The following is a 26,898-nucleotide window of genomic DNA, read 5'->3' as shown; positions in this document are numbered from 1 at the left end:
TGCCAAAAATAAAAAGCAAAATAAATGTTAATTGGCAAAACTACTATGCCATAGACAAGCTTAAAATAGATGTGTACATTGTGATGAAGTAGAACCTGTCTTAAACACTCATTTTCATTTAACAGTCAGACTTCATAGCAAATATATTCATGGTAAAACCTTTAAAATGATAAAACAATATAAAACATAAGGTTTAGGCTACAAATATTGTTAATATATAAATACACATATTTATAAAAACAACAAATGCACAAAGGATATGATAAAGATAAACATACTGTCAAGTGATTTTGCGATTAACAAACCTGTGGTGCTAAAAGCATAAATACTGTGTATATTATTTACTTTGGTGTATATGTTTTACAGCAAGGTAAAATAGTCCTGTTAAAGTGCTTCATTTAGTTATTCTCTGTTCTGTGGTTGGCCTCTTGGACATCATTTATCTCAACAAACTGTCCCCATTGTCCTTTTCCGGAATGCATTTTGCTTCAGTAAAACATCACTGATTTAATATCAGTGTCAGAGAAGGGTTGCTGTCTGTGCTTTGTTTTGTATTAGGATGAACTTAAAAAAAAATGTGTTTTGAAAGTTTGTCCATGTGTTTACCACCTGAGCTAAGTTCTGGTTCCTCTGTTACCGCAGAGCTCCTCTAGGGGGCGTAGCAGGCTGTCCTCACGCGCTCGATAAGGCTGAACATAGCTGTCCTCTTCCAAGAGAATGCGATTAAGAGTGCGTTCGTAATTGATATGACGTCGCAACATTAATATGTACTGGTGGCCCACCTCCAGATATGGACAGTCACATTTGTTTGGTGCCCACAGGAACTCACGGTGCTCCATGCGGTAACGGTTCCGGTACGTGTGGATGATTTGGACATCGAAGCGGGTCTCCTGACCCTGATACAGTTTTTCTAGTACCTTTGCTCTAAAGACTGTTTCAACAAAACAATGTTCTGTGTTAAACCACAATGTTAAAGATAAGAATACTGTATGTGAGAACATGGATGAACTTACCAAAATCTTTTTGGCAATACTGTCTATGGCGCTCCCCTTTTCCTCGTACCCTTCGGCATTTCCCACAATGGCCTTCAAGAGTTAATGCATTTATAAAATAATGTTTTAGCAAAACGTACAATTGTAAGAGAGGCTTTTTAAGTTTAAAGTGGGTGTTAAAATGATGTGTATGGCATTGTATGTAAAGATTGATTATATGTGCTGACCTTTACGATGTATCTCAGGCAAGCGGTTCCTGCGGTTTTCTTCTCTTTCCAGCCGAGAAACTGGTTGCTGCTGATATGGATGTTGAAAAGGCCAGCTACCAGCAGGACCTAAGAGCGTGACCTCGTAAATCAAAGTTGTATTTACAAAAGAATTCAAACGTTTACATTTTGGTGAAAGAGGCACTGTGAGCAAACATTTTCCATCACATGATCTTGGTTTTCTTTAATAGGAAATCTACGCATTTATGTTACAGTCATAACACAAATACAGACATAAAACAAAAGTAATATGGTATTATAAATATTGTATAAAAGAAGGGATTTATATAAATATACAGTATATGTAAAAGCATATAGAGCTGTGGAAAACAAAAATTATGTTTATGAATTCACTATTTACTGTTTAAAAAAATCCTTTTTGTTTCATTCTGTGACCTACTTACAATATATACAAAAATTAAAAAATAAAAATATTGTTTCTTTTCGCATTTATTTGCAGAAAATTAAAACAGGAGAAACAGGACAAAATAAAATAAAGATGCTCTGTTTTTTTAAGACATTTTCAGACTAAAACAGAAGTTAATATTCACTTTTAAGTAATAATACAACAGTAATGTTGGTTCACGTATTTAGGAAAAGTTCTAAATTACTTTTTATGTGATTTTTATCACATTTTTCATGTCTTGTCATGCTGTCAGTCTTTCACATTATGTATCTCCTGAGGTTTGATATTATTAAAATTCAACAGATGCTGGATGGCCAGTCGGCCACAATACATCTAGGAATGCTGATTAAATTAGATTTTGCAGTGGTATTTAATTTTGGTAACACTTCAGTATAGGTGGGAATTCTCACAGCTAACTAGTTGTTATTAGCATGCCTATTATTGAAATATTGGCTGTTTATGAGTACTTATAAAGCACATATTCATATAACAACTACCTTACTTACTATAAATAAGCAACAAATTAAAGGGGTGCTGCAACGATGTATAATGTATTCTGACCTCTTTACAATGTTAAACCTGTTGTCTTCTCATGCTTAACATGGTCAACTTGTCAAAAAACAAGTTGGGCGTATTACATAGTATTTCTGTGCTCAATATACTCCCCCAGTGATCATACAGGTTTCGGAAAGTTTTTTTCAAACATATAAAACTGGATTGTAACAATTTTTAAGTCCCTTATTGGACAATTCTCCCGGAAAAGCACGTGGCAGCATGGATGGCAGGAGAAGCATATATTGGCGAAGTTCAGGTGCATTTGGGTGATGAATGTTATATAAACTGTGGATATAAAGCTGGATTGGGAGATCATTTGAAACTGATATATGGAGCCGGCCCAGCGCTAAAAGATGCCGGACATGAACTGCATGCGGTGAGTGAAAATGATTTTTGTGTTTTGTTAACAATGTGCTCTAGTTCAGCCTACCCCTCCCCCCCGCACGCACCGTATGATTTCAGAAGTAATCGAACAGCTGTGTCTATCTTTTATAAATGTGATCAAACTAAATACTCTTCGAAGATACGACATATGCACTACTACTCTATAGGTAATCTAGATTATTATGAGATTGGCAGAAACCTTGTGTGTTAGCGCCGCTTTAAGAGTTTAAAGGGAATAAATTGGAGTTAATGGTTTGTTAATAGCGAGAGTTGCCCCCTAGACTGAAGTGTGGCCTTAATTTTTCCCCCGGCTGTTTATATGCATACATAGCACAGAAAATAACGGTGACATTAAAAAAAATTTAGTGATTAAACTTCAGGTTAAAGCTGCTTACCCCAGAAAGGAGGTTTCACGGCTGGCTGAAGTGTTGTAGTTGTTGTTGTTGTGGTGGTGGTGCTGATGGTTGAAGGTTCAAAGGGGAGATAGTTGTCTGTGTGTTGAGGCTGTCTAAGTTGACTTCTCCCATGATGCAACGCATAGCTGTCTGGTGGAAGCCAGTACTCATATTCAATCCCAGAGTTTTTATCAGTGGACAAGACCTACAAACAGATCAGTATAGTGATTCATAAAAATGAACCAGCTGCTAGACATATAAACTCAAAATGTTGCAAAAACATTAAGCTTGACGTTTTTATTGTGTCATCTTAAAGCTAACCATAATGTGCAGATCCTCCTGCGTAGGCCCTGAAACTTCAAAACTCTCCCAGGTATCAGCCGAGCGTCGATAAAGCAGTTTGGTACCTGCCACGCTGTATTCTCCTGGAACACTTATCTTCCAATTCCCATTGATCACAAACTGAGAGCGGCCATTTTGAAGCGCTATAAAAATGAGCGAAATTAAAACACAAGTTTTGATGAAGCTATCGCACAGCGTTCACACTTTGCTTCAAAAAACACATCCAGCGGAGAGATCACACAGAGCCGTGCACTAACCTAGATAGTTATTGCTGTTATCAGTCACTTTGATGTGTGTTGCTCCGGACGGGATCATAGTGACCTCGCTGTACCCAAACAGTCCTGCTGGGAAACACAGATAAAAGCAATGTATCTCAGCCCACAAAAAAACACACTCGGCTCCAACAGGTGCACACTCCTGTATGTAAAAAAGTTATATGCATGTATTCCCACAGCTGCCACACGCAGTTGCTCTGCGCTCAGAGCGGCAGAATTTGACTTTTGACCCTTTTTACAGAGCACTGCCCTGGCAGTCTCCAATCTGTTATCCTACTTTCAGAAATCCAGATGCAAGAGAGTGGGAAACCGAGTACTTTTCGCATGGCCAAACAAAGCCAGTATTATCGCTGTTGTTCCAGAGGTAAATACTCTGTATTTTCAGTTTGGCAGAAGGAGGGAAGCTTTTAACAGAGGTTCTGTTTCGAATGGAGAAGTTCAAAGCCAGAGGTGTTAGTGTTCTAAGTGTCTAGATTATGTGTTTGCCTGTGAGAGGAGAGTGAGATACTGAGAAAGAGAGTGAGTGTCACTGTCCCATAGAAATCACTTAGGTTAGGAATTCCATGGCTAAGTTTTAAAGACTGTTACCTTTTGTTCACACCCTCTCACATACAGTTAGTCTGTAACTAGCACTTTTGATTCCACCGTTGTGGAGATCTTTGACAATGTTCAAAAACAATTCAACCAACAAAAAGTATGATTTTTGTCATGTTCTTGCAACTTAATAAGCATACTGGAGAATTCAGTAATGATTGAATTGTTGAGAGTGAATCTGAGTGCTGATAGATTCATAACTGACCATTATTCTGCCCGTTGGAATGGTAGACATTTCGATGATGAAGGCATGTTGAGTTGTGGCCTCCGCACAACATGCAGGCATCCTCCCGCTGCTGTGACCCAAAGATCAAATCACATCCTGGCTTCTGCGCACACACACACACACACACACAACCACACATTATGTTTCTATAGACACAATGACTTATATGAAACCAAAATATTTTCAAGTTTTCAATATAAAAATTCCATAATGGAATCAAGTACTTATATTTTTTTAATATATGTAAGGTGCCAATTCTTTATGTATTATTTAATGTAATTTGTAATATTTAATAAATGTATTATTCAACCTATTTTCATTTATATTTAGGAAAACATATTTTCTTGCGTAATGGAATCTCTAACCCTACCCAGTAACACTTTACAATAAGGTTGTATTGTTAACATAAGCAAATTAACTAACAGGAACTAACAATGAACAGCATTGTTTAATCCCTGTAATGTTAGCTTTATAATTTTAATAATGTATTAGTAAATGCTAAAATGGTCATGAACTAACATTATTCTTCGTTGCTAGTTCACGTTAGCTAATGGATGAACTAATTGTTAACCAATACAACTTAACTGTAAAGCGTTATTCCTTACCTAAAACCAACACCTCATACATTTTTTACAAGCATCATTTAAATTGTTTAATAATTGAAATAATATTAATTTTACCTGAAATGTAAAGCCAAACGCGGATGCAGCAAAATCGTGAATAAAAATGGCCGGAAAAACGCCTACAAACTTCGCGATCTTTGGGAATTATCCACTAAAGTTTAGTTTCTATGTGAAGCTTAGAATTTCCGCTTTTGGGTTCATCTACTCTCCACAACGTCATTATAGCAGTAACCCTACAGAGAGCGTTAAACCTGTTTCTTCTTAGCAATTCTTAGCGATTTTTCTTAACTATGCCACAGGCATATGTATGAACAAAACAAGATGTTACAACCCAAAACAAACTGTAGCATCCTATGAAGAAAAGCGACAATCTGACCATCCCAGCTCAGGCAATTCCATCACAACCAAGAAAACGGACTACTTCTTGTCACGTAATTGCTAAATTTACAATACTTGGTATTTATGATAAACATACATCACATGACAGCAGTTTGAAGTTATAGCTGTACTCAGTGACTTTGATTGGAGGTTGCCCGGTGGGTTTTTGTGGGGAGTGGGGGGGGTTGTTGGTTGTGGTTTGGGCGGTTTCATTTGTTGGGGCTGTGTGGGTCTGGTTTGGTCTTGTTTAGTGGTCCATTTCAACAAAGAAATAGTTACATTATGCCAATACCATTTTTCCTGGTTGTTCCTCTGTTGTCTGGTGACGGTAGCGGTGTGGGACCGGGTTAGACCTACACGGTTTCAGCGGGTGGGGCTTCCTGGGTCACGGGCGGTGGGCTTTCCCTGTTCTTTGTGGACGTTTGCTCGGTGGCTTTTGGTTGGGGTCACTGAGTGCAGCTATGACATGTTAGAGGAGATCTGGCCCTCCCGGCTCAGCCTGGTTTCTGAAACATTATTTTCCTTCTATTTATTCATCAATTGAGTTTGGGTTCCTCGCCACAGCAGAGCAGTGTTGGCTTGCTCACCGGGAGACTGCATTTATTTTTTTTTTTTTATAATAATCTAGCTTGGTCTATAAATGCCATGCACTGTGCTGTGTTTTACCATTCTGTGTTTTTCTGTTTTTCTTTTTTGCTCCTGTAAAGCTGCTTTGGAACTATGCACATTGTGAAAAGCGCTATATAAATTAATTGAATTGAAGCTTAAGTTTAGGCTCATGGGGACAAACAGGCAGGTAAAAACAGATGGACAGCCCAACAACGATCCTTCTCTGAACCACCGCACACAAACAACAGTAAGATCATGAGCGCAGGAGAAAGAGGGAGGTGTGCAGGAGTAGACTGTCCTCAGCAATTTGTGTAGCATATAATTTACCCTTTCTCTCAGGCGTTACCCTCCGACTCATTTAATACTTTCTGTTACCTCCCATACAGTCTCACCTTTTCTACCTCATTATCAGTGTCTTCCATTTCTCTGCCTCTCCCTGGTAAATTTCAGCGATATGTGAAATATAATAATGATCAATGACACAATCCCATGATGCAGGAGGCCACAAAAAAGTGCAACCACACACATAAGGTGTGCTTCACACATGGATTCAATCTGCCACATGCTGCTATTGGGCCTTGGTATGCATATGCTTCTTCTTTCCAGTCTGGATGTGACGGAAACCTAATTCACACCCACATGACTGCAGGGCAAGACATAAAAATGCAAATAAAAACTAATAGCAAGACCTTGCCTAAAGGTTTTAAAAAAACACTGTTGTGATGATTTTTTATCTTACATTACCTTTTCACTAAGGTGGTAAAAATACGCTGTGTATTAAAGAACAACTACTCACCAGACATTTTCCGTTCACACAGACAGTCCCCTGTTCTGATTGGCAAGGAGTGCCATCGAGTACCCGCCCAAAGTTGAAGTAGAAGTTGTGTCCAATGGCCAGGCAGCTGAGCTCACAGGGGTCTGAACCTAAAGTTAGCAGAAGCAGAAGTGAGAGGACATCAATAAACTCAGTAATCATCAAATATTGTCAGAGAAAGCAAACGTGTCACTGACCTCCATGAAAGGTCATCCAGTGGTACCTGTTGCCAGCAACCAGCGGTCTGTCATTGAAAGCTTTACACTGTAGTTCTCTAAAGTCCACAGAGCCAACATCACACTCCTGATGTTATAGATGCAAAGCTCAGATGAGAACACAAGCAAACACAGCCTGTCTAAACCTGCTTCAGGGTTCCATTAACACTTTTGAGTCATCAGAACAGTCCCAGCGGCGTCACTGATACACTTTTCAGATAAGCTCAACACATTAAGTCGTTTTGACATAGTAATTTTGATACTTGGCGGTAAAGTGGATTCAAAACAGTTGTTAACTGTCAGTGTAAAACCTTGTTTTTCTAGCATAGGCAATGGCACTGCTAATTTTGATGAAACTAAAAACACTGTATAATTAAATAACTTAATAATTTAAAACCATGTTCATACCAAATAACAGAGAGGTTACATAATTACATTATTTTTAAACTGTTAGAAAAGTACTCCACCTTTGTGTTGCAAATCTTGTATTGCCGTGTGTCTCCTGGACACGGCCCTCCAACCAGATTTCTAGAGGGAATAGTAATATATCCATATATCACAGACCAAACCACGAAAAATATAAAATGTGATTCCATTACAATAAGGGGGCACATTGGTATTAATCAAAAACCATAATATTAAAAACCATGATTATCATTACTGTGTTAATTCATATTTGATAATACTGTAAAAAACTGTTCAACTGATTTGTTGGTCAGAAAAGGAGAAAACACAAAATTAACCAAATTAAAAATGTATTTGACTTATACCATTATTTGTAAAATACACATAAATTGATATCATGATAATATTGTTAGTAGGAATTCTTTTGGCCACAATAACCTTGAAGTGAAAATGTGCATTGTGACAGACCTAGTTTTAAAATAGTATCAATATTAGCATTAGTTATAACTGAACCACACAAGATATAAATATTAATATCAGTTTCAACTAAATCCCACAAGATTTAAAATGTAAGTATCGACGCAAAAAAAATCAGCATAAACAAAGGCAATACTGAACAAATGATCGCGTTACCTGGTGATGCACGTGCGCGTACGGACAGAGGCTCCGCCCCCACAGGAGCGTGAACACACGGACCAGCCGCCCCATGAGGCCCATTCATTTATGAAGTGCAGTTGGCTTTGCATCTGTGTTCCCTCACCTCCCACCTCTGCTTTCCTGGATGACTGGAACTATATAAACAACCAAAGAGCATGAGGGTTACAGAAAAACAACTAAGAGATTGGACCCTGTCAACGAAAGGAGAACATTCCAAATTTTGAAATTTGTGTACATTTTGAGTGTGATTTAAAACATGTATAATGAACTAAACTAGGCATCTCGATTGTATACTTCAGCTCATGACACATGATATGAGAGACCACCTAAACACTTCCTGCTCATCGGACACGCTCCACTGGACTTGACATTTGTGGAAGTGTTTGAGTATTCCCCAGGTGCAGGACAGAGGACGCTAACATCAGCTCTATAACACGCAGCCCCCGTTGCACAAGCAGACCACCACTAATCGTCCTCAAGGATAACATTACTCGCTCATTCCTAGATGTGTTTGTGGCTTTGATCCGGGACGGACAGGCAGAAACAGACAGCGAAGAGACAGCAGGTTCCCTGCTCGATTCCCTCCAGGTGTGTCTGTTAGTGTGTGTGTATTCATACAAATGTGAGCCACCCTCTCTGCTTCGATACCATTATACCACCACACAAAGAGCAGCTGTTTTTCTTCCTAAAATAATTTTCATCCGTGGTATCACATAAATCTAATTTGAGCAACTCAGAGTCACGAGTCGCAAGATTATGAAACGATTTAGGCATACAAATAGAGCAAAGAGGTTTACATTCCAACTTTGATCCCTCAAGGTGCGTTTTACTGGCACATATCTGACTTTGTATCTGTGCCGAGCTTCCTTACGATTAACCCTTTGAACAATACAAAGAAAAGGAATTTTGCTCAGTTCGATGGAAGGTTATCATGGCAGGATGAAATGGAATGTCTTCTGACCTTATTTGGCCTGGAGATCTGTGGAGAATAGAGGTCTTTTAATAATTTAGGATGTCTAACTGTGAGAGTTAAAACGACAGATGACTTCGCTTACACTGACACAATAGTTCTTTATGGCTGGCGTCTATCATCATCAATACCGAAATGACCTGGAACTACCCTCATTATGGCAGCAAAGACTCAAATTAGTGTTGATGACAGTCCGCCGTGGGGCCCGTGGGCGAGGCGGATTATTGAAATCGACCTTTCACCCCCAGAACACCAGCTTCCCCCAAAGGCAAAATTTTAAAATACATTTTGGCTTTGGAATATGTTTCTTGGAAGAAAATTTGTAAACGCTGGGTTGACATTAAGAATTGAGATTTAATCTTGTGGTGAACTGAACTTGTTGGGATCCCGTATGTGTGTGTTGCTTTAATACTGTGAAAGTCATTCCAGTGGAATGACGGTGATAATGACTGCTGGACAAGACCTAGCTTGGATCTCACGTGAAAGAAAACTGGGAGAATGACTGGGTGAGGTCCATAGTAATACAAACAAACTTTTACCCAGTTTCCAGTGAAACTTAAAGGTTGAGGAGAGAGCATGTGTCAAACGGCATATTCTTCATAAGTGCTCATATTTGCAATATGCATGAAAAGTATTTTCACAAAACAATAAAGGGTGGTACCCCGGTCTCAATATCCAACTAGGTGAAACTGCCTGCTTTTTTTAAAACAAGTTCTGCTTCTTCGCATGAAATGAGGAAAAACCTGTGTCCTGACAAAGCATCCTTAATGTTGTCCTACACTAACTATTCTGATTACACAAGCTTGTCCGCACAAATTCTCTTTTACTTCCTGAACTTTTTTGGGTAAATCGGACAATAAACAGTGTTAATAAGAAAATGTGTGGTAATTGTGACATTGTTTGTTGTCGGACAGCTTGTAGTGTTGCTCTTAGACAAGGAACACCTTACATGCTTAGATGACAGACAACCTGGACTCAGCAGCACTGTTATGAGGATGAGGGTCTGGCATAGAGACAGCTTCCTACAAACATAGAAAATAAATCAACACATTTATCAACAAACCCACTGACTTTAGACAACCTTCAAGTATAAAGGAATATTCGTACAGTACTTGCAATACAGAAACTCACTGGCACTGATAAAACATGTTTACACAGATAATTGAAAGTATGAGTCGGAGTCTCCGGGCAATGAGGTCAAAAAGACAATATTTGACTCATCAGAGCAGAGGTTTATCAGAAACTCTTTCCAGCTTTGCTACCAAACTATCTTCCTTGCATTTTTGTTATACATGTGAAATACATTAAATGTAAATAGGGAAAACATTCCAATTGATTCCTATTCCCATCAATTATCTATAAACATACATTGACCAGAGATAAAGGCTTTAGTTAATGTGTTGCATTTAACAACATGGGAAGCACAACACAAACTGCACAACTGAGCACTCTAGAATATTAGTGATTAGTTGTTTGGCTAAGGGTCAAGAGGTCTACTGTTAACTGGTAATAATGATGTTCATTTAGATGCTTTATGGTCTGTATTGATGCTTTAGTCTCCCATGTGACAGAAAGGATATGACTTCACATTAATGGTGCTTCGTCGGTAATGCTAAATATATGTATATATTTACACTGTTAAGCCAAATGTAACCACATTAAACAAACCTTACACAGGCATCCAAAACATTACATTTCTTGCAAACCACAAAGCTCTAAATCTGAATTTACTGGAGTCTTAATTGTGTTTATGGGTCACGCCAAAAGCACCTCAAGTTATGTGAATAGTAAACTATTTTGCTCTTGAAAATAAGATTAAACAGCTGTTTCCTGGATGCGAAATTATAGTCCATACTCAGAGAGAGAGAGAGAGAGAGAGAGAGAGAGAGAGAGAGAGAATTACTCCACAACCAGAACAGTAAATACCTCAACATAAAACCCATCAATATTTCTCATAATGAAATATCACTTTTTATCTGTGCAATAACTCGCATGATTTCAATAGTTGTAAAATATTATAAAAACAAGTTGAACATTTGATTTACCCGATTTTCGAATGGAAATTTTTTGAAGCATTTAGGGAAAATTTGGTAAGGCATAGCCTATTACCAGTGGAGATGTAAAACCACATACCTGTTGTTTGAGTTCTGCATTATAGTTCTTCCTCAGGTCTCACAAAACAATTAAAAAAATGTTACGGTCTGAAACAGGACTCATCTGATAAAGTAAACACCACGAGACGTGTGATCCCAATGGTTATCATCATCAAAAAAGTCGGGAAACCCAATCGTATCCATTCTTTATAAGCGTTTCCTCTGTTGAGTATGAATCTCAAGATCTTTATCTCAGAAGACAGCAATGCTGAGCTGTCCATAGACTTGAGGGCTGAAGGAGAAAACCAACAATAGTTCAAAGTGAAAATAAATGCTTTTTCTTTTCTCCGTCTCCGTCCATTTGGAGGATTTACGGTATCACTCCTCCAGGTTTGCAAGGTGCCGTTTTATATAACGTAATTCTTATCGCGTTCAGTTTCAGTGGTCCAGTGTCCGATCTCTCCGAGATATTTAACAGTTTGAGCTCAGTTTTTTATCAGATTGGTGTCTGTAGAGTCCACCTGAGGCTCACAGTCACACACATGTAAGACATCATTGGACCCGCTGCGCTCGAGCGAATATAACGGCCTTTGAAATCGGGCAGGTTTTTCTAATAAGGATGGAAGCCAGCATAGATATCCTGCGAAGAGATAAACACGATAAACGTTAGCTTATTCGTGATATAATATACACAAAGTGTAGAAAATATACACAAAGTTAACGCACAATAATGCATACAATATCTTTATTTTCATCTATCCAGGTGAGTCACGGGCCAAGGCGAGATGAAACTTTTGACCGTTATTTTAAAAACGGAGCACTACACACAAAGCGCGTGAAATAAAGCGGACACGTACCCTTTAAACAAACGGTGTCCGGTTGTGTGAATGCAGAAAGCTTCAGTATTGATGTAAAAAATAAATCATAAGACTTCGGCGCAGCAGCGTTGCGTGCAGCCGCCTTCACCTGAAGCTCAGCCCCGTGTGCCTGCATTCTAGTAAACACGCCCTTTTAAAGCGCTGTGTTGCCCAAGACACACAAAGTAAATGCTTTCATTAGCGCGTGAACACATCCATTTTCAGTGGATGAAGAGTTATGAATTACTTGGTTAAAAAAGTTGTGTAGCACGTGCCATGACAAGAAGCTGGTGTGTCAAAACGTACAACATAACGAAACTTTGTGATTCTCAAATGATTTGGCTGCTAATACAGAACAGGATGCTCTAGATAACACTTGATTTGATAGTGTTTTCCATCACTATGCAGTGTGTGTGTGTAGAAATGTCAAAACAACAGGTCACAGCTTAACAAATAGTTATATCGAGCTCTCCTGCAGACCCCATCCACCATCCATGGAAACAGTGCCTAAAATAACTCCTATCAACTGGACATCATCATACACAGACATTATGTCTCTTGTCTCCGCGCCCTTTGAATAAAAAAAGAAAGCAAAGCTAACTCTACCGAGCACTTGTGTGTTAAAGTGCCCCAGAGCCTCAAATGACATGTTGCTGCATGCAGAGACATTTCTTTAGCAAGTGTACCACATCTTTCTGCTCCTCAATGAACACTGTCAACCTCTGACTCACAACTATTTAATATGTCGCGATGTGCAAGAGGTAAGGGGCCCTTCATCATTTCACACAACAATTCACTGTAAAGTTCACTTTAAAAGTAGACGGAGACATTCATTGCAGCGATGGTAGGTTTATTCCACAGTAGAATGCATCATTCAACAATACTGTATCATAGTCTAATGGTGGTAATGATGTGTGAGCTTTATACAAACTTCCATTTTAAAAAATAATAAGTAGCTTTTTCCTTTTAATAGACTAAGTCACCAACAAACAATTTATAACAGAACAAGTTTCATCAAGATAAAAACATGCGACAGTGTTGCAGATTATCATGCCTGTGTGACTAACAGGCAGAAAATTAACATTATGCCTCTAATCTTTTAAACCTGAAACTGACAGCTGTATTTAGGATCTTGGAAACTAAACCCTACATTGTGCATCAGTATCTCTCTCTTCCTATTTCTCACGCTTTGAAGAGGGTATGCTTGCATGATCCTGCTCAGATAGACAGTCACATTGAGGCTATGTTTCTCCCAGTTCTGTAACTGTACACTTAAATTGCTTTCACTCGAGGTAAAGATTCTCTCCAGTACAGCTACACGGACAAGAATCCCAATCTACAGCCCTCCTACTTATTTCTGACTTTGAGGGCAATTGAGTTTAAAGGTGTAACGAGGAGACGTAAACACACACATCACTCCTAAAGAATCATTTACAAAGATATACGTGACGCTGTTCATCATAAACAATTGGGTCATTAAGTGTATAAACTTTTTCAGGATGACGTTTGTACACATTCTGCAAGTGCACAATGTTATGGTTACCATGGCAATCGGACAACCCTTTCAACTCTGACCCTTTTGTACAGTAACTTCACTCTAACACTTGGTGTTTATTAGTGGCAGTGGTGATGTATCCCACAGTGCCTATGAATCTACCCCCTTTGTGCAGTTACTAGGTTTGCAAGAGAGGAATGAGTGCATGGTGAGTGTAAACGGGCTTTGTGTACGAAAGCAAAAAGTCTGATGTAACACAATAATTTCAATTTATTTATTCATTTTTGGCTCATATTTCAATATGAATATGGAAACCACTGAATTCCTGCAAAATAATGAATGATGGTCAGAGAGTCTATTTCCGTATCGATTGTTACAAGCTAACACAGAATATTATGCTAGAATATTATAAAATTGTGCTTAAAAGCAATTTTCTTCACTACCGTCCTTCTGAAACCTTGGAACTCCATATTTATGGATTTTAATATTTTTGCCATAAACTGTTTTTATGGTTAAACCTTTATGTTTGTCACTGGGTATTAAAAGTGCTTGACAACTTAGAGAACACAGTATTTAATCATTTAAAAAGCACTTCATAGATTTCCTGAAAATCATTAAATTTGGACATCTGAGGTTTTGAAAGGACAGCAGCGAACTGTAACATCCAAATAATGATTAGACAGTAACAAATTCAAATAACGATTGAACAGAAATCTACCATTTATGCATTTTCTATTGGCACTAGAGTTGTTTTCCCAGAGATAGGTCCTGTTTTGCGAGCCAAATAACAAAAATGTTTCAGAAAAGACAACAAGTCCCCAATGGAGGAATTCCCTTCTGCACATGTGTCTTATCACAGCTGGACAGTTCACCCCTCAAAAAAAATTCTGTCATCATTTACTCACCCTAGAGTTGTTCCAAATCTGTTTTAATTTCTTTGATCTGATGAACATAGAGAAATATATTTTGATGTTCTTGGCCACCATTGACTTCCAGAAGCAGGAAAAAAATACAAAAGTTTGGTCAAAAGTACCCCAGAACTAGTTGCACAAATGTACAAAGATTTTTTCCCTGCTATGGTAGCCATTAAGAGGACATGAAAACCAGCAATTCCGTGTTGACAGATGACTATGACCTCCTCATGCTCATAGAGCACCAACCCCCAAAATGTCCTTGCTTAAATTGAGTTTAATAAGACGATTAACAAGCATGTCAAATATTTTGACCTGGGATGTATTTCATACGAGACTCTTGCTCATCAAGATGTAAAATAACCGAGTGATGTGGAATGAAATCTCCGGGGATCGTCAGCTAAAGGTTAAAACACAGAACAGCTGCCTTGTGGCTGTAATAATCTCACAGTGTGAACGCCCAGAGGGAAGCAGATGTGTGCGAGTTCCCCCTCAGCCTGACCAGAAATATTCATACAAACATTGTGATAAAAACAGTGGGGCCGAACAGGGGAAAGAAAACTTTGAAGAAACAAACAAATTATTTTTAATTATCGTTCACAAAAACTACACAGAGGGAGAATTACCCTCTCGGTCAAACAAAAACAGCAACATTCTCCCAAAAGTACACATTGACTATCTCAGACCATCTGTTAATATCCTAATGTGCAATCTATGAATGCATGTTTCAATTTGTGATGGATAAATGAACCACGCAGATCCACTCCCTGATTCTATCACTGGTGTGCAGAGATTAGTACACTTGAACAAATAAATGTGATTCCCCTGCAGGGCTCTGTGTCCTGGAGGAGAACAAACAGTAGTTTGACATAGGAGATTGGGGTGAATAAACTACTTCTGGGTATCTTTATAAAAACACAGTCCTTGTAAGCTTTTAAACACAGCTGGACTCTGACTCAACACAAGAGTATGTCCCAGATTATCATTATACGGTGTCAGTGTTTGTCTATAGACATGTTGGCACTTTCTTAAAGTGATAGTTCACCCAAAAATGAAAATTGTGTTATCATTTACCCTCCTGTCATTTCAAACCTGTACGGCTTTTTTATTTCTGAAGAACATAAAAGTAGGTATTTTGAAGAAAGTTGGTAACCGAACAGCACTGGTCCCCGTTCACTTCTACTGTATGAACACAGTAAATGGGGGCCAGTTAAAAACATTCTTCAAAATATCTTCTTTTGTGTTCTGTTGAAGAAAGAAAGTCATACAGGATTGAAATGACAATAGTGGAAGTAGTTTGGGTAAACTATCACTAATAGAAGCCTAATAATAGAATGAATGTAGACAGAAAAGTGTAATCCAGAATTAAGCAAACAACAACATCTCTGAAGTCAAAATAACACTGTAATTTGTACAGTCGAGTTCAATGCTAAACATGTCATTTAGGTACTAATCCAGATGGGAGAAACTACTAGACAAAATATATATATTCGTATACAAGTGCTAGTGTGTTTACTGTGTTATTTTTGTGTTTGCTAGCTGATCCAACAAGTGCGTTAGCTATTTCTGTCCCTAAGTCAATATATTGTAATCCAATAACCCATGAGCACTTAGAATTTTGATGACTATGTGGTAAATATGGGCGTTTGAGATAAATCCTGATAGCACTAACAAGAATTATTGATGGATTTGTTGTTGTCAATGTTGAGCTAACAGACACATACACACCAGGGAGTATGAAAAAGTCCTGATATCTTGCAGAGTGAAACAGAAGTCCAAAAAACAGCAGTCACGTCCATACACACACGGACACGTTCTGAATGACCTAAGAAAAAGCTTTTTACACGATTGTTTATAACACTGGGGTGACAAATGAATGACAAAATCCAGGGAAACAAACGTAAATCAGGTCTTGCCTACTTACCTCCCAGACTTCTAAAGAAGAAAATATCCTGGCCTGCAACAGGTTTACAATTAGGCCTACTGGGCTGAATGATTAGACATGATCAAACTGCATGAAGTCACTTTGAAGCTGGGAAATAAAGCCAGGGAAAAACCAATGTAATACTAACACTGGAATCTGACAGTGCAAACAAGATAGGTGGACATAAGAAGACAGCTGGACATAAGAAGACAGCTTAAAGAAATCCAAATTCTGACATGCTGTGGGTGTTGTTCTGTGCATTTCCTTTCCTGTGGGTATTATTCACTTGACCTTTGACCGAATAAAAGGGTAAGGAGGAAACCATGGCAGCACATAAATACATCACAAATGATCATACATGGTTGTACAAAGGAAACAGGGGGTACTTGAGCAGATAGAGGGGCTGGGGGGAAAATAAGAATGAGTAATTAGGTGGTCTGCGATAATGTCTGGAATGCATTAGTGAGAATCAAACAAATAAGCCTGAGGGCAAAATAGAGGAAAACCCAATTAGCAAGGCTCAAGTAAGAGAAGATAAGAAATTTCGAAAGATTTGTATAGTACCGCATTGGCTCGAGGGACAAGTTTTTGATAATGTCCTTCATTTTGAGAAGCTTTAGGTACAGGAAAGTACAAGTATTTTAGCATTAAAACCATAACTACACCACTGAAGCAAACAGCACATATGTGACCTCGGATCAGAAAACAAGTCTTAATTGGCACGAGAACATTTTTAGTAAAAGCCAAAAATACATTGTGTGTGTCAAAATTATCGATTTTTCTTTTATGCCACAAATCATTGAAATATTAAGAAAGATTATTTTCCATATAGATATTTTGTAAATTTCCTGCTCTAAGTATATGAAAACTTTATTTTTGATAGTGAATGGCCTGCAACAGTGCCTCTGATTAACAAATTTAAAGGCAATTTTCTCAATATTTCGATTTTTTTGCAACCTCAGATTCCAGAGGTTTAAACCATTGCCTCTCCGGCATGTATTGTCCTATTGTAACAAAACATATATCAATAGAAAGCTTTATTATTCAGCTTTCAGATTATGTCAAAACCTCAGTTTCGACAAATTTACCCAAAAGACTGGTTTTGTTGTCCATGGTCACATTTGGAACTGACAAAGCCCATAGCTCACCTCAATAAGAAAGTAAGATTTCTTTATATAGCACCTTTCACAGACAAGGAGGAGTCACAAAGTTTTTTACAATAAAATAATACCAATGGAATAACAAATAACAATCATTTTGATACAAATACTAACATGAATTATAAAATACATATGTGTAACCATGTTGATAAAATCCCATAAATACAACAGGAGAACCATATCATAAATTAAAAGCTTGACCAAAAAGACGGCGTCTTTAGATGTTATTTTTAAAAGACTCCACAGAACCCATAGTTCTCAACGTTAAAGCAAGAGCCTTCCAGACGGAAGTCAAGAAGTGATAGGAAAATAAGGCAGGATATGTTACTATGGAAGAAAACAACCTCTTAGCTTTGAATTTGGGATTTCAAAGCAGTCTAGATGCTCTTTACAGATTACAGCATTGAGAACATGACGTCCCTCCACATTAAAGCTCTAAGCCGATGTCTGGGATCATCACGTTCAGCTTCAGTGACAGGTCAGAGGTCTCCTCTCCTGGGGGATGCTGGTGTTCTTTCTGCATGATAACAACATAACTTAATTGAATCTATTCATTAAACTAAGAAGGTTATTTAGGGTCATTAAAAAAGTCCTTTTAATTATTTAGTTTAATTATGTCATTTGTCAAGGCATTCCAGCTTGACATCTTAACAAACACAAGCCCACTTCCAGCCCTCCTTCATCAATTAAGGGGTACGTAAAGATGGGTTACACCCACACTTTTCCAATAAATACACCTTATAGATTTAATTCTTGAGGAATGTAAAAATGTCCCCTTACCTTTGCCACAATGCACTTCAACACAGGACCTCAAGCAGTATTCCTTAAAGGTAAAAAACAAATGAGTTTAATCATAATTTTCCAGGAATTATTTTGGGTAGTCCTGTGATAGGAAAACTGAATTTAACAAATATTAATACAAAAGATATTATAATAATTAAATTGAATATCTATTATTTTCTTTAAAAAAAAACCAAGATCAATAACATTCACAGAAGAAGGCAAAGAGTCTTAATGTTTACTATCTAGTTTGTGCTTGCATAACTAAAATAAGAAATCTAGTAGAACTTTAGTAAAGATGTACTCATCCATGTTGTCCCAAACTAATTTATCCCCCAAAGCACAACCACAAACAACATTTAAAGTAATCATTTTTTTGAGTGCTATATGTGCATATTTTTAAAGACATACAATAACTTTGTATAAATAACAAACAGAAATTGAAGTTGTTATTCAATTCCCTTCTCCGTAGGACTTGCACACAATGCACACACATGCATATTCAAGCCTATGACATCATCGTTCACAGATTGCTAGAGAACCAATAGTGTTAGGAATAACAGCTTCAATACCTTAATCTCCTAGGCCTATATGAGGGTCAGCTCAAAGCCACTTCGGATTTGAAGATCTATTCCCACTGTACTGAAGTCACATGCTATAACATTCTTTCTAATCCAGTCAAACACACAAGCAAATCACAAGGCCATATGAATAGGAACGTTGCCAGTGGATTGAAAAAATATAATAAAATCATTATTTCATTCTTTCTGGTTACCGAAACAAAAAAGTATTATTTCTACAAATTTAATGGTGATCCAATTTACAGTTCTGAACAAACAAGAAAATCAATAAAAACACAAATTGTCTTAGCATGCTACCAACAGCCTCATCATAAACGAAACATTACATGCCCCTCTGGTAAAGGTTATTTGTTCGTTTTAATTTGGATTAATAGAAAGTTATAGTCTTGGCTGAAGTACACAGGGGTGGAGGAAGAGAAAAGCTGTTTTTTAATGGGCCTTTGATGGTTTATGGGAATTCCAAAGGTGGAGGAGATTAACACGCTCTTATCATGTTCTTCCTCTCACTGCTATCCAACATGTTATTACTAGGCTACCTGTTTTTGAAAATCCATTATCACAAGTTCTGTATCACACATGTAATGAAAGGCTTGCCAGGGCATCGCTCTACATATTTGAGGTACATTACATGCTTTGCTGCATTTGAACCAGACAGACTGTTGTTCACACCTCAGAAAAACATTTGCCGGACCAGCCCACATTGGTTTGCAGACTTGCACTGCACAATATCTAATGGCGTAATCCTTTGGTTTCCCCAATACCAGACGGGACGACAGATCAAAGATATCAAAGCAGATTTTGTCTAATCTTTGCATGACTTTCACTGCTTTGAGGAAAAAGAACATTCCCTTAGCCATAACACACATTTTCAAGGGATTTTTCTGCACAAATGTAAGTTTTAAAAAGAATTGAAACTTCTTACAGTACACAACTGTTTTTAAATAAACCAAAAAAGTGGTCTTTTAAATCAATAAAAAAAAGCCAACATCTTTTTAAAAGACATTTTTTACAAAGGTTAAAAGTGTATTACTGCCTCCATCTAGTGGTTTAATCTGAAAACAACAGGTTGCACAAGAGAAAATGGCTGACAGAATGCTCACACAACAGATAAAACTCTGATATCTGATAGACAGTAAATAGTTTTATTTGTTTATATTAAATCAAAGGAAAAGCACTATAACATACTTCACAACCAAACGCCTTGTGGTGTATTAAAATCATAATTTCTGAAAAAGAAGGATTCACCATGACATAATAAAAAAGTAACACTAGTGGACAAGAAAATATTCTTTAAATAATATAACTGTACATTTTTGTTGTCAAAAAGCCAAACATAAAAAAGAAACATTATAAACAGAAGAAAAAAGAACTAGTATCTGTTATGAAGTCTATATTAAAATAAAGTTTTGCCATTAAAGCACATGGCCTGGAAATGGGAAATTACAAAAACCCAAAATATCACAGTACAGTCAGAGGGAGGGAGCTAGTGGTCACAGATTAACAGGAATAGGGCAGAGGACAAGAATACCTTCCAGAGGAGGAGAGCAAGTGAGTGATCAATGGGAACACCTAAAACAAATCATTTTACTTGTGCCCTGGAAATGTGCTGCCACTGTTACTTCCGACAATAAACTACAAACTTAACTGTGTAGGTGACAGAGCAAAAGACAATAACAGTTTGTTTTTTATAAAGAGATGCACACTTCAGAAGGCATGTGATGCAGTGAAACATGCTCTACAACCCAAAGCTGCATCAGCCTTTAACATGACATTATTGTTAAAATAGATGCTCATAATACACCTAAAAGAACAATGTTACAAAAGAAAACATAATAACCAGAGACACAGGGGTGAAAGCCAAATCTCTTTGTATGTAAAGATAATTCAGCAGAATAACCTTTTGTACACTTTTGTACGCCAGATTTACTAAAGCTTGAATTAAGGTTTTTGTAAATCTGGCCTCGTGTCTGCTTCTGTTAATCGTCCCATCTTCTTGCCTCCCAAGACCACATCAAATAACATGCACACACAAGAATAAAAAAGAACGTCCCTTAAACGTTCATGATTGGTTTATCTATTCATTTGTGATGAAGTCATCAACAAGCCTATCATGATGCTTTTGACAAATATGACCTGGATGAATGTACAAAAAAGTAAAAATCGAAAACAAAATAACGTGGACATGGCGCACAGATAGCGTTGCTATTGCTTTCTATTATCAACTACGTTGGAAATCAGGAATCGAAAACTACACAAATATTAACACGGATAACAAAATCATCAGATCCCCACTATAACAGGTATGGGAATCAGACACAGTCTGGATCTGGCAGGCAGGAGGCAGGAGATACTCAGCCCTGGAAACGCAGCATTGAACCAGTTACGATATGGTGAAAATATTCCTGAGTTATATTTAAACATCTTTCTTCATTTCAAAATATTTGGTCATTTAAATTCACAAAATGCACTGCAATTCAAACTCCTGTCATGCAGGCTTCATTTCAAATAACAAAAATGAATTTACTTCTTAATACCAAAGATCAATTTTGTTCAGTGCAAATCTCAACACGAGCTATAACAATGATACATGTGTTCCACGTCCACGTATTAAGCATTCTGAACTGCGTTTTTTAAAACCCCTAAAACAGATCAGAGCTGCAGAGTGTGGGCCCATGCTGAACATCACCGATAAAACCAACCACAACAACTTTCACAAAAGCAGGTGTCCACAACGAAAGTCCAAACGGAAAAAACAAACAGATAACAAATACACATATTACAAGCTGCATTACAAGTATAAAATCTCAAATGAGCTTAAAGATATAGTACATATACAAGTAAAATAGTTCCATTTTATGATCTAGATTGTTCCAGCAGTCCTGTGCTTAAAGGGAAACTCCAGCCAATTTTTTTGCATTGCAATCTATACAAACACATGCGTTGCATCCGGTGTCAGCATCGCCCGACGCAAGCACGTTCTGACCACAAAGGCTCTACATCGGAACGCACATGCTTCGAGTGATGCTGACACCGGATGCACTGTCGTGTGGCTCTCGGGAACGTGCTGGAAACTAACCCTCAAATCAGGAAGTTTTTTAATATAGTCATAGTTTTGTTTGTCTGCGTACATAAAGTATCCTCATCGCATTATATCAATTTATACTGAAAGACCGATTTTACAATGTGTTTACGCGCTTTGAAGATTGGTTGTGTTGCAATCTAAGAAAGATTCTGAAAGCTTTCAAAACTACTCTAGTTTGCGATTTTGGGAAAAATACCAATGTTAAACTACTTGAGGCTGAGTTATTAATGGCAGAATTTTCATTTTGGGCCGGAGTTCCCCTTGAAGTTCTGCATAGCCAAATCTTCTATTTGCTTACTAAAGACTGGATCAACATCAGCAAGATACAAACGTTTTTCTTTTAGACGTAAAGCAAAATCATAAAAATGTCAGCGCCTGAGCGCATATGTCAGTTGTAGTTTTCAAACTTTATCTATGTAAACAGTTTGCCCTTTTTCTGTATCGAAAATACATTCTAGTCAGAGAAAATTGTGAGGCATATATAAGTGGCAAAGTTCTCTTTTTATACAAAAAATATGAAAGAAATTTCAATATAATGCTCTATACACATTAGTTAGATGATGATTAGATGACAATTTTGAATGAAGGGACTGGCCCCATTCTGAGCATCTGAAGGACGAACCGATTCACAGCTCACGGACAGGCCAGCAAGGTGACCCCAGACTGGTCAGAAAACCAGTTACACGGCATATAATGAAATGAGCTTAGCACGTGCTATAAACAACAACATGCACTGCAGGCTGCGGCACCAGCGGAGAAACTCGCCCTATTGGGCAGCCTGTTGACTCCTTCTGTTCCATAACACGTCAAATTGTCGTCTTCTCACCGTCTCCACATTCACAGCCTAAACACAGGACTGTTCTCGGAGGCTTCCCATCCTTTCGCTTCCGTCAAAAATGCCAAAAAGCTGCCATGATGATATCCAAAAGCGCCGATATATCTTTTAAAACAAGCACATTCATTTTGTTTGGTAACGTGGCTTTAAGTTAGACCAGCCTGGACCAGCCATCCGTGAGGCGTGATGCTGTTCGAACGGTTTGGCATTTGTATGGCTTCAGTGTCCTGATTGTCACAATAAAAAAAAAAATACACGGCAGGTTCATATATGTGGGTTGATTGTTTCTTTATCTTTACAGATCGTAGCACATGTCAGTTTTATGCATACAATGACGGCGTCTCACGAGGAAGATGAAGCATGCCGGACGAACACGGCCACTGACAGACCGTCTGGGCGACACATGCAAGACTGATGATTCACTTCATATCAACACGTAGTGTTAAAACATGCGCTTGGGAAAACGAGACAGAAGAGACAGAACATCTGAGTGCTGTAGGTTGTGTGCTTTTAGTCTTCACGTTCATGTGCGGACGTAGCTCTTTAAAGTCTGTCGCTGCGGAAGCTATCCTCCACTGAGGGGTCAGGGAGGACCATATCCGGGTCACTGAGCATGCTCAGTCCATCCAGGCTGAGTGGCTCGATACGAAGTTCATCCTCTAGTGGGAAAACCCCGTCTGAGTCCAAACACTCAGGCACAGCAGACAACACGCTGCTGATGTCCTTAGACAAGTTGGGATTGGAGTCATCTGAGAGAAAGAACGACAAAAGTAGAGAGAATGAGTGAAAGATAATAAAAAGGCAAGCTGCACTTTCTTGCTTTTGCCCTTTCCTAGTTACTGGTGGTTACGCCACATTTAATGAATGAGACCTATTTAAGTAAAGTAGAACAGGTCTGTCTGATGGAAACGCATTATAAGAGAGAAAGAATAATGTACCTGTAAGAATAATGTTGGGCACCCCTCCTCCGCAGTTAGAGTAGAGCATGTTAGGCCTCATCTGAAAGTGGTCTTGCAGGTTGCCATGGCTACCACCCAAGCCCATAAGGGCAGCTTGAGAGCAGTAGATGTTGGAGGAAGGGTCAAATCCACCTGCCACAGAACTCATGACGTTCTCTAACATATTATATTGATCCTGCTGTTGAAACACACGGTTTATTTAATACAGCATATATAATACGGTATATTATAGTTGTAAAATATTAAGACAAGAACTGGGTGAATTTATTTTCCGAAATTATGGTTTGCTGTGCTTTTAGTTAACACCGAGGAAACAAGGTTTTGAATAAAAAACACATCAAAGTAATCATCTGTGGCCTATTGAACAAAGCGAGATGAACAAACTCCGGGTTGCAGAGTAAGTTGCGGGTTGACAAAACCAGAAAAACCCAGCCTGGTTTAGATCAGGTTCAGCTGTTGCGCAACAGTTGGTAAAAACGTTCTCTTTCAACTCATGTTTGATCCAGAGTTTGTGAGGCGCGTGCACATGAAAGTGTGACACGTGCGGGAAACAGCCAATCACACGGAACACAGAAAGCATCATCAGTTTGATTGACTTCTCGCGAGTATCGGCACAAATAACTTTTCTGTTTAAGATAAAGATATCGTGAAAGAAATATCATGAATTAAAACACATTTACCAGTCAGGAATAAACACCGCTACACTGAAAGTTTGAGAAGTCAACTACTGACTATATCAATGCAAGCGAATCAACTGAATTCAATTATTTTATGAATTTACAAAAAGATCAAATGAAAACACGTACGTATGCTTCATTAATTTAAAAAGCTTTATATACTGAAGTTTGCATTTACACGTACAGTATATAGTTATATTAATTTAAATGCTTTGTTTATTATTAATTTATTAATATTTATCAACTCATGGAATAATTATAGGAGTTATATGAATGATACATTATTATAATCAATAAAAAATAAATACTATAAACAATTAGCAGCAAAAGATTTTCCGTCTAACATCTTATAACTTTTTTTTATCCATCCTCTTTAATTTGGAGCAAGACACAAGGGGAGCGTCACATATATGTCACTTTGCTCAGAGCTGATTGGTCCAGTTTTGGTTTGCGATCTCTTACCCAGAATATAACCTGAACACACATGACTAATAAAGTACTATTCACAAAAGAATAACTACCTTCATAATTTATGCACTTCTGCACAGACATTTTAAAGTCAATTAAAGGTATATTTATACCATGTTGATAACTGCGTGCTCTGTTCCTATGCAGTGCACTTAAGACTAGAACTGGGATTATTATTAGTCATCCAGATGTGCTTGCCAGTTTCTAATAAAGAGAAAATGTAACTTTATGATGTTGTTACGTTTCTACGTTGACCGCAGTTTAAAGTTCAATTGAAAACTGTTAACATTTTTTGGGGGAAAATTTTGATTTTGATATCGCCCAGCCCTTATTATGACTTTATAAGATAAAACAGAATCTTAACCAGATAAGATGAACATTTGGATTGGCGTCCAGAGAACTGTTGTTCCATAAACGGATCATTGAAAAACGCTCCCATGCTGCTGTGCTGTGGGGTGAAAAAAGGAGTTAAATATGGTAAAGATTTGATTTCGCATAAATGACATATCATGTAGAAACCTAAAACAGTGATTTAAGATATGACACTTCTGGTACTTATGGTCCTGATGGGATAATTTAGCCAAGAATGAAAATTCTGTCACGAATTAGTCACTCTCTAATAGTTCCAAACCTGTATAAACTTCTTTGTTTGGTTGAACACAGAGATATTTGGATGAATGCTTGTAGGCAAACAGTTATTGGAAAAACTGTACATTGTAAGACACAATATGTAAAACCTGTAAATAACACATCTGTACACTCAATAAAAAAATTATGTTGGTACTTTTTGTATATATTTGCACTATGTTTGCACCATGTGTACATGCACTAAGGTACTGTCGCCAAGTAAAATTCCTTGTGTGTGTGTAAACTAAAAATAAAGCTCATTCTGATCTTTCTGACCCCATTGACTACCATAGTAGGAAAATTTGCGCTGGTAGTCAAAAGTGTACATTCTCCAAAATATCTTCCTTTGTGTTTAACAGAACCAAAAAGTTATTTTTCCTACTATGGTTGTCAATGAGGTCCAATAACTGTTTGGTCATACACATCTTTCAAATATATTTCTGTGTTTATCAGCACAAAGAAATGTATACATATTTACAACAACTTGATGTTGAGCAAATGATGAGAGATTCTGGGTGATATTGGGTGAACTAATTGGGAAAAGGATTTCTGGTGAACTGATAACTATAAAATGTCACTCTACATTAGCTGCCTTCAAAAAGTGTGAAATCTGAAGGTTGAATTTAAATTTGCTCAGGTAAAACAGATATTGCTGCTCTCCTCTCATGCTGCTGAAATGTAATGTTCTGTTTAAATAAATACAATTATGTTTAAGTGAATAACGCTATTTATCTGACTAGATTCTAATTATAAAAGAAGTATAAAAGTATTGATACTTTACAGAGCTACTTCCAAAATTGGAAGATTTCCCACACCAATGAGTGACGGTTCACCTGAAGTTTTCCTGCTGGCTTATATTATTGCGGAAGTTCTTGAGAACGTTCCGTGCATATGGTCATTTACTGTTGACCTGTTCAGCTAAGAATAACCTCCCTCTCAAACAGCCATTTGGCACAAGCTGCTCTCAACATTATGATGTATCATCAACAGCATGCAAACATTAGCCTTCCCCCTTTCAGCCCCGTCTCCATTAATAGAATATTGTAACGACTCACAGCACTGGAATTAAAGTCAAGCTGGACGTTCTGAAGAGGGGACACAGGCTGGTGCTGTTGGTGGTGCTGGTTACCCTGGTGCTGTCGCTGCTGCACCGCCGGATGCTGGGAGCTCTGCTGAATAGATGTGTGGGGATGAGGAGCTTCATGCATGGATTGCTGGGATTGCTGGTAAAGGGGATAGGGAGGGGGCGGCTCCATTGGTAAGTTGCTGGTGTCCAAGGCAACCCCCTGGAGGGAGCAGAAAAGTTAGAAAATCTCTGTAGTGCACCGCAGAACACTCTGTCC

General features: G+C 37.9%; 2 protein-coding genes across 10 annotated transcripts in view; both read right to left on the bottom strand.

The window, feature by feature from the left end:
* Positions 1 to 125: 125 nt before the first annotated feature.
* adamtsl5 (ADAMTS like 5) lies at positions 126 to 12,215 on the bottom strand. Of its 4 annotated transcripts, none has more exons than XM_056749352.1 (14): positions 12,057 to 12,215; positions 11,240 to 11,839; positions 10,056 to 10,128; positions 8,113 to 8,270; positions 7,542 to 7,602; positions 7,057 to 7,162; positions 6,842 to 6,969; positions 4,415 to 4,538; positions 3,598 to 3,684; positions 3,320 to 3,483; positions 2,999 to 3,203; positions 1,220 to 1,327; positions 1,014 to 1,085; positions 126 to 931 (listed from the first exon to the last, which is right to left on the bottom strand). In XM_056749352.1, the coding sequence occupies exons 2-14, from the start codon at positions 11,257 to 11,259 to the stop codon at positions 615 to 617; spliced, it is 1,623 nt and encodes a 540-aa protein (XP_056605330.1). In that variant the 5' UTR covers positions 11,260 to 11,839; positions 12,057 to 12,215; the 3' UTR covers positions 126 to 614. The 4 variants fall into 4 exon arrangements, with proteins under 4 accessions (XP_056605330.1, XP_056605352.1, XP_056605340.1 ...); XM_056749374.1 differs by having other exon boundaries at positions 3,598 to 3,681; XM_056749362.1 differs by having other exon boundaries at positions 11,938 to 12,065.
* A 7,813-nt stretch (positions 12,216 to 20,028) lies between these two features.
* The window catches only part of crtc3 (CREB regulated transcription coactivator 3), a 31,556-nt gene continuing 24,686 nt past the window's right edge, over positions 20,029 to 26,898 (bottom strand). For 5 of the 6 annotated variants that reach the window (XM_056754678.1, XM_056755020.1, XM_056754771.1 and 2 more), the window contains 4 exons: positions 26,611 to 26,841; positions 25,293 to 25,376; positions 23,763 to 23,961; positions 20,029 to 23,573 (listed from right to left, as the gene is read on the bottom strand). In XM_056754678.1, the coding sequence (XP_056610656.1) occupies positions 23,368 to 23,573; positions 23,763 to 23,961; positions 25,293 to 25,376; positions 26,611 to 26,841 (720 nt within the window). In that variant the 3' untranslated portion in view covers positions 20,029 to 23,367. The remainder of the gene's footprint in view (positions 23,574 to 23,762; positions 23,962 to 25,292; positions 25,377 to 26,610; positions 26,842 to 26,898) is intronic. The other variant, XM_056754938.1, reaches the window with a different exon arrangement.

The sequence above is a fragment of the Triplophysa dalaica genome, chromosome 1 (genome assembly GCF_015846415.1).
Source record: "Triplophysa dalaica isolate WHDGS20190420 chromosome 1, ASM1584641v1, whole genome shotgun sequence".
NCBI classification, from domain to species: Eukaryota; Metazoa; Chordata; class Actinopteri; order Cypriniformes; family Nemacheilidae; genus Triplophysa; species Triplophysa dalaica.
The sequence above is the reverse complement of the archived record's forward strand: the minus strand, read 5'-3'. Positions and strand labels throughout refer to the sequence as shown.

Coding starts and splice junctions, on each gene's coding strand:
- adamtsl5 (XM_056749352.1), bottom strand. CDS start 11,259: ATGCAGAACTCAAACAACAG. Junction 1,328..2,998: donor CGTGAAACCTCCTTTCTGGG/GTAAGCAGCTTT, acceptor TCACGCTCTTAG/GTCCTGCTGGTAGCTGGCCT. Junction 1,086..1,219: donor GCCTGAGATACATCGTAAAG/GTCAGCACATAT, acceptor TAACTCTTGAAG/GCCATTGTGGGAAATGCCGA.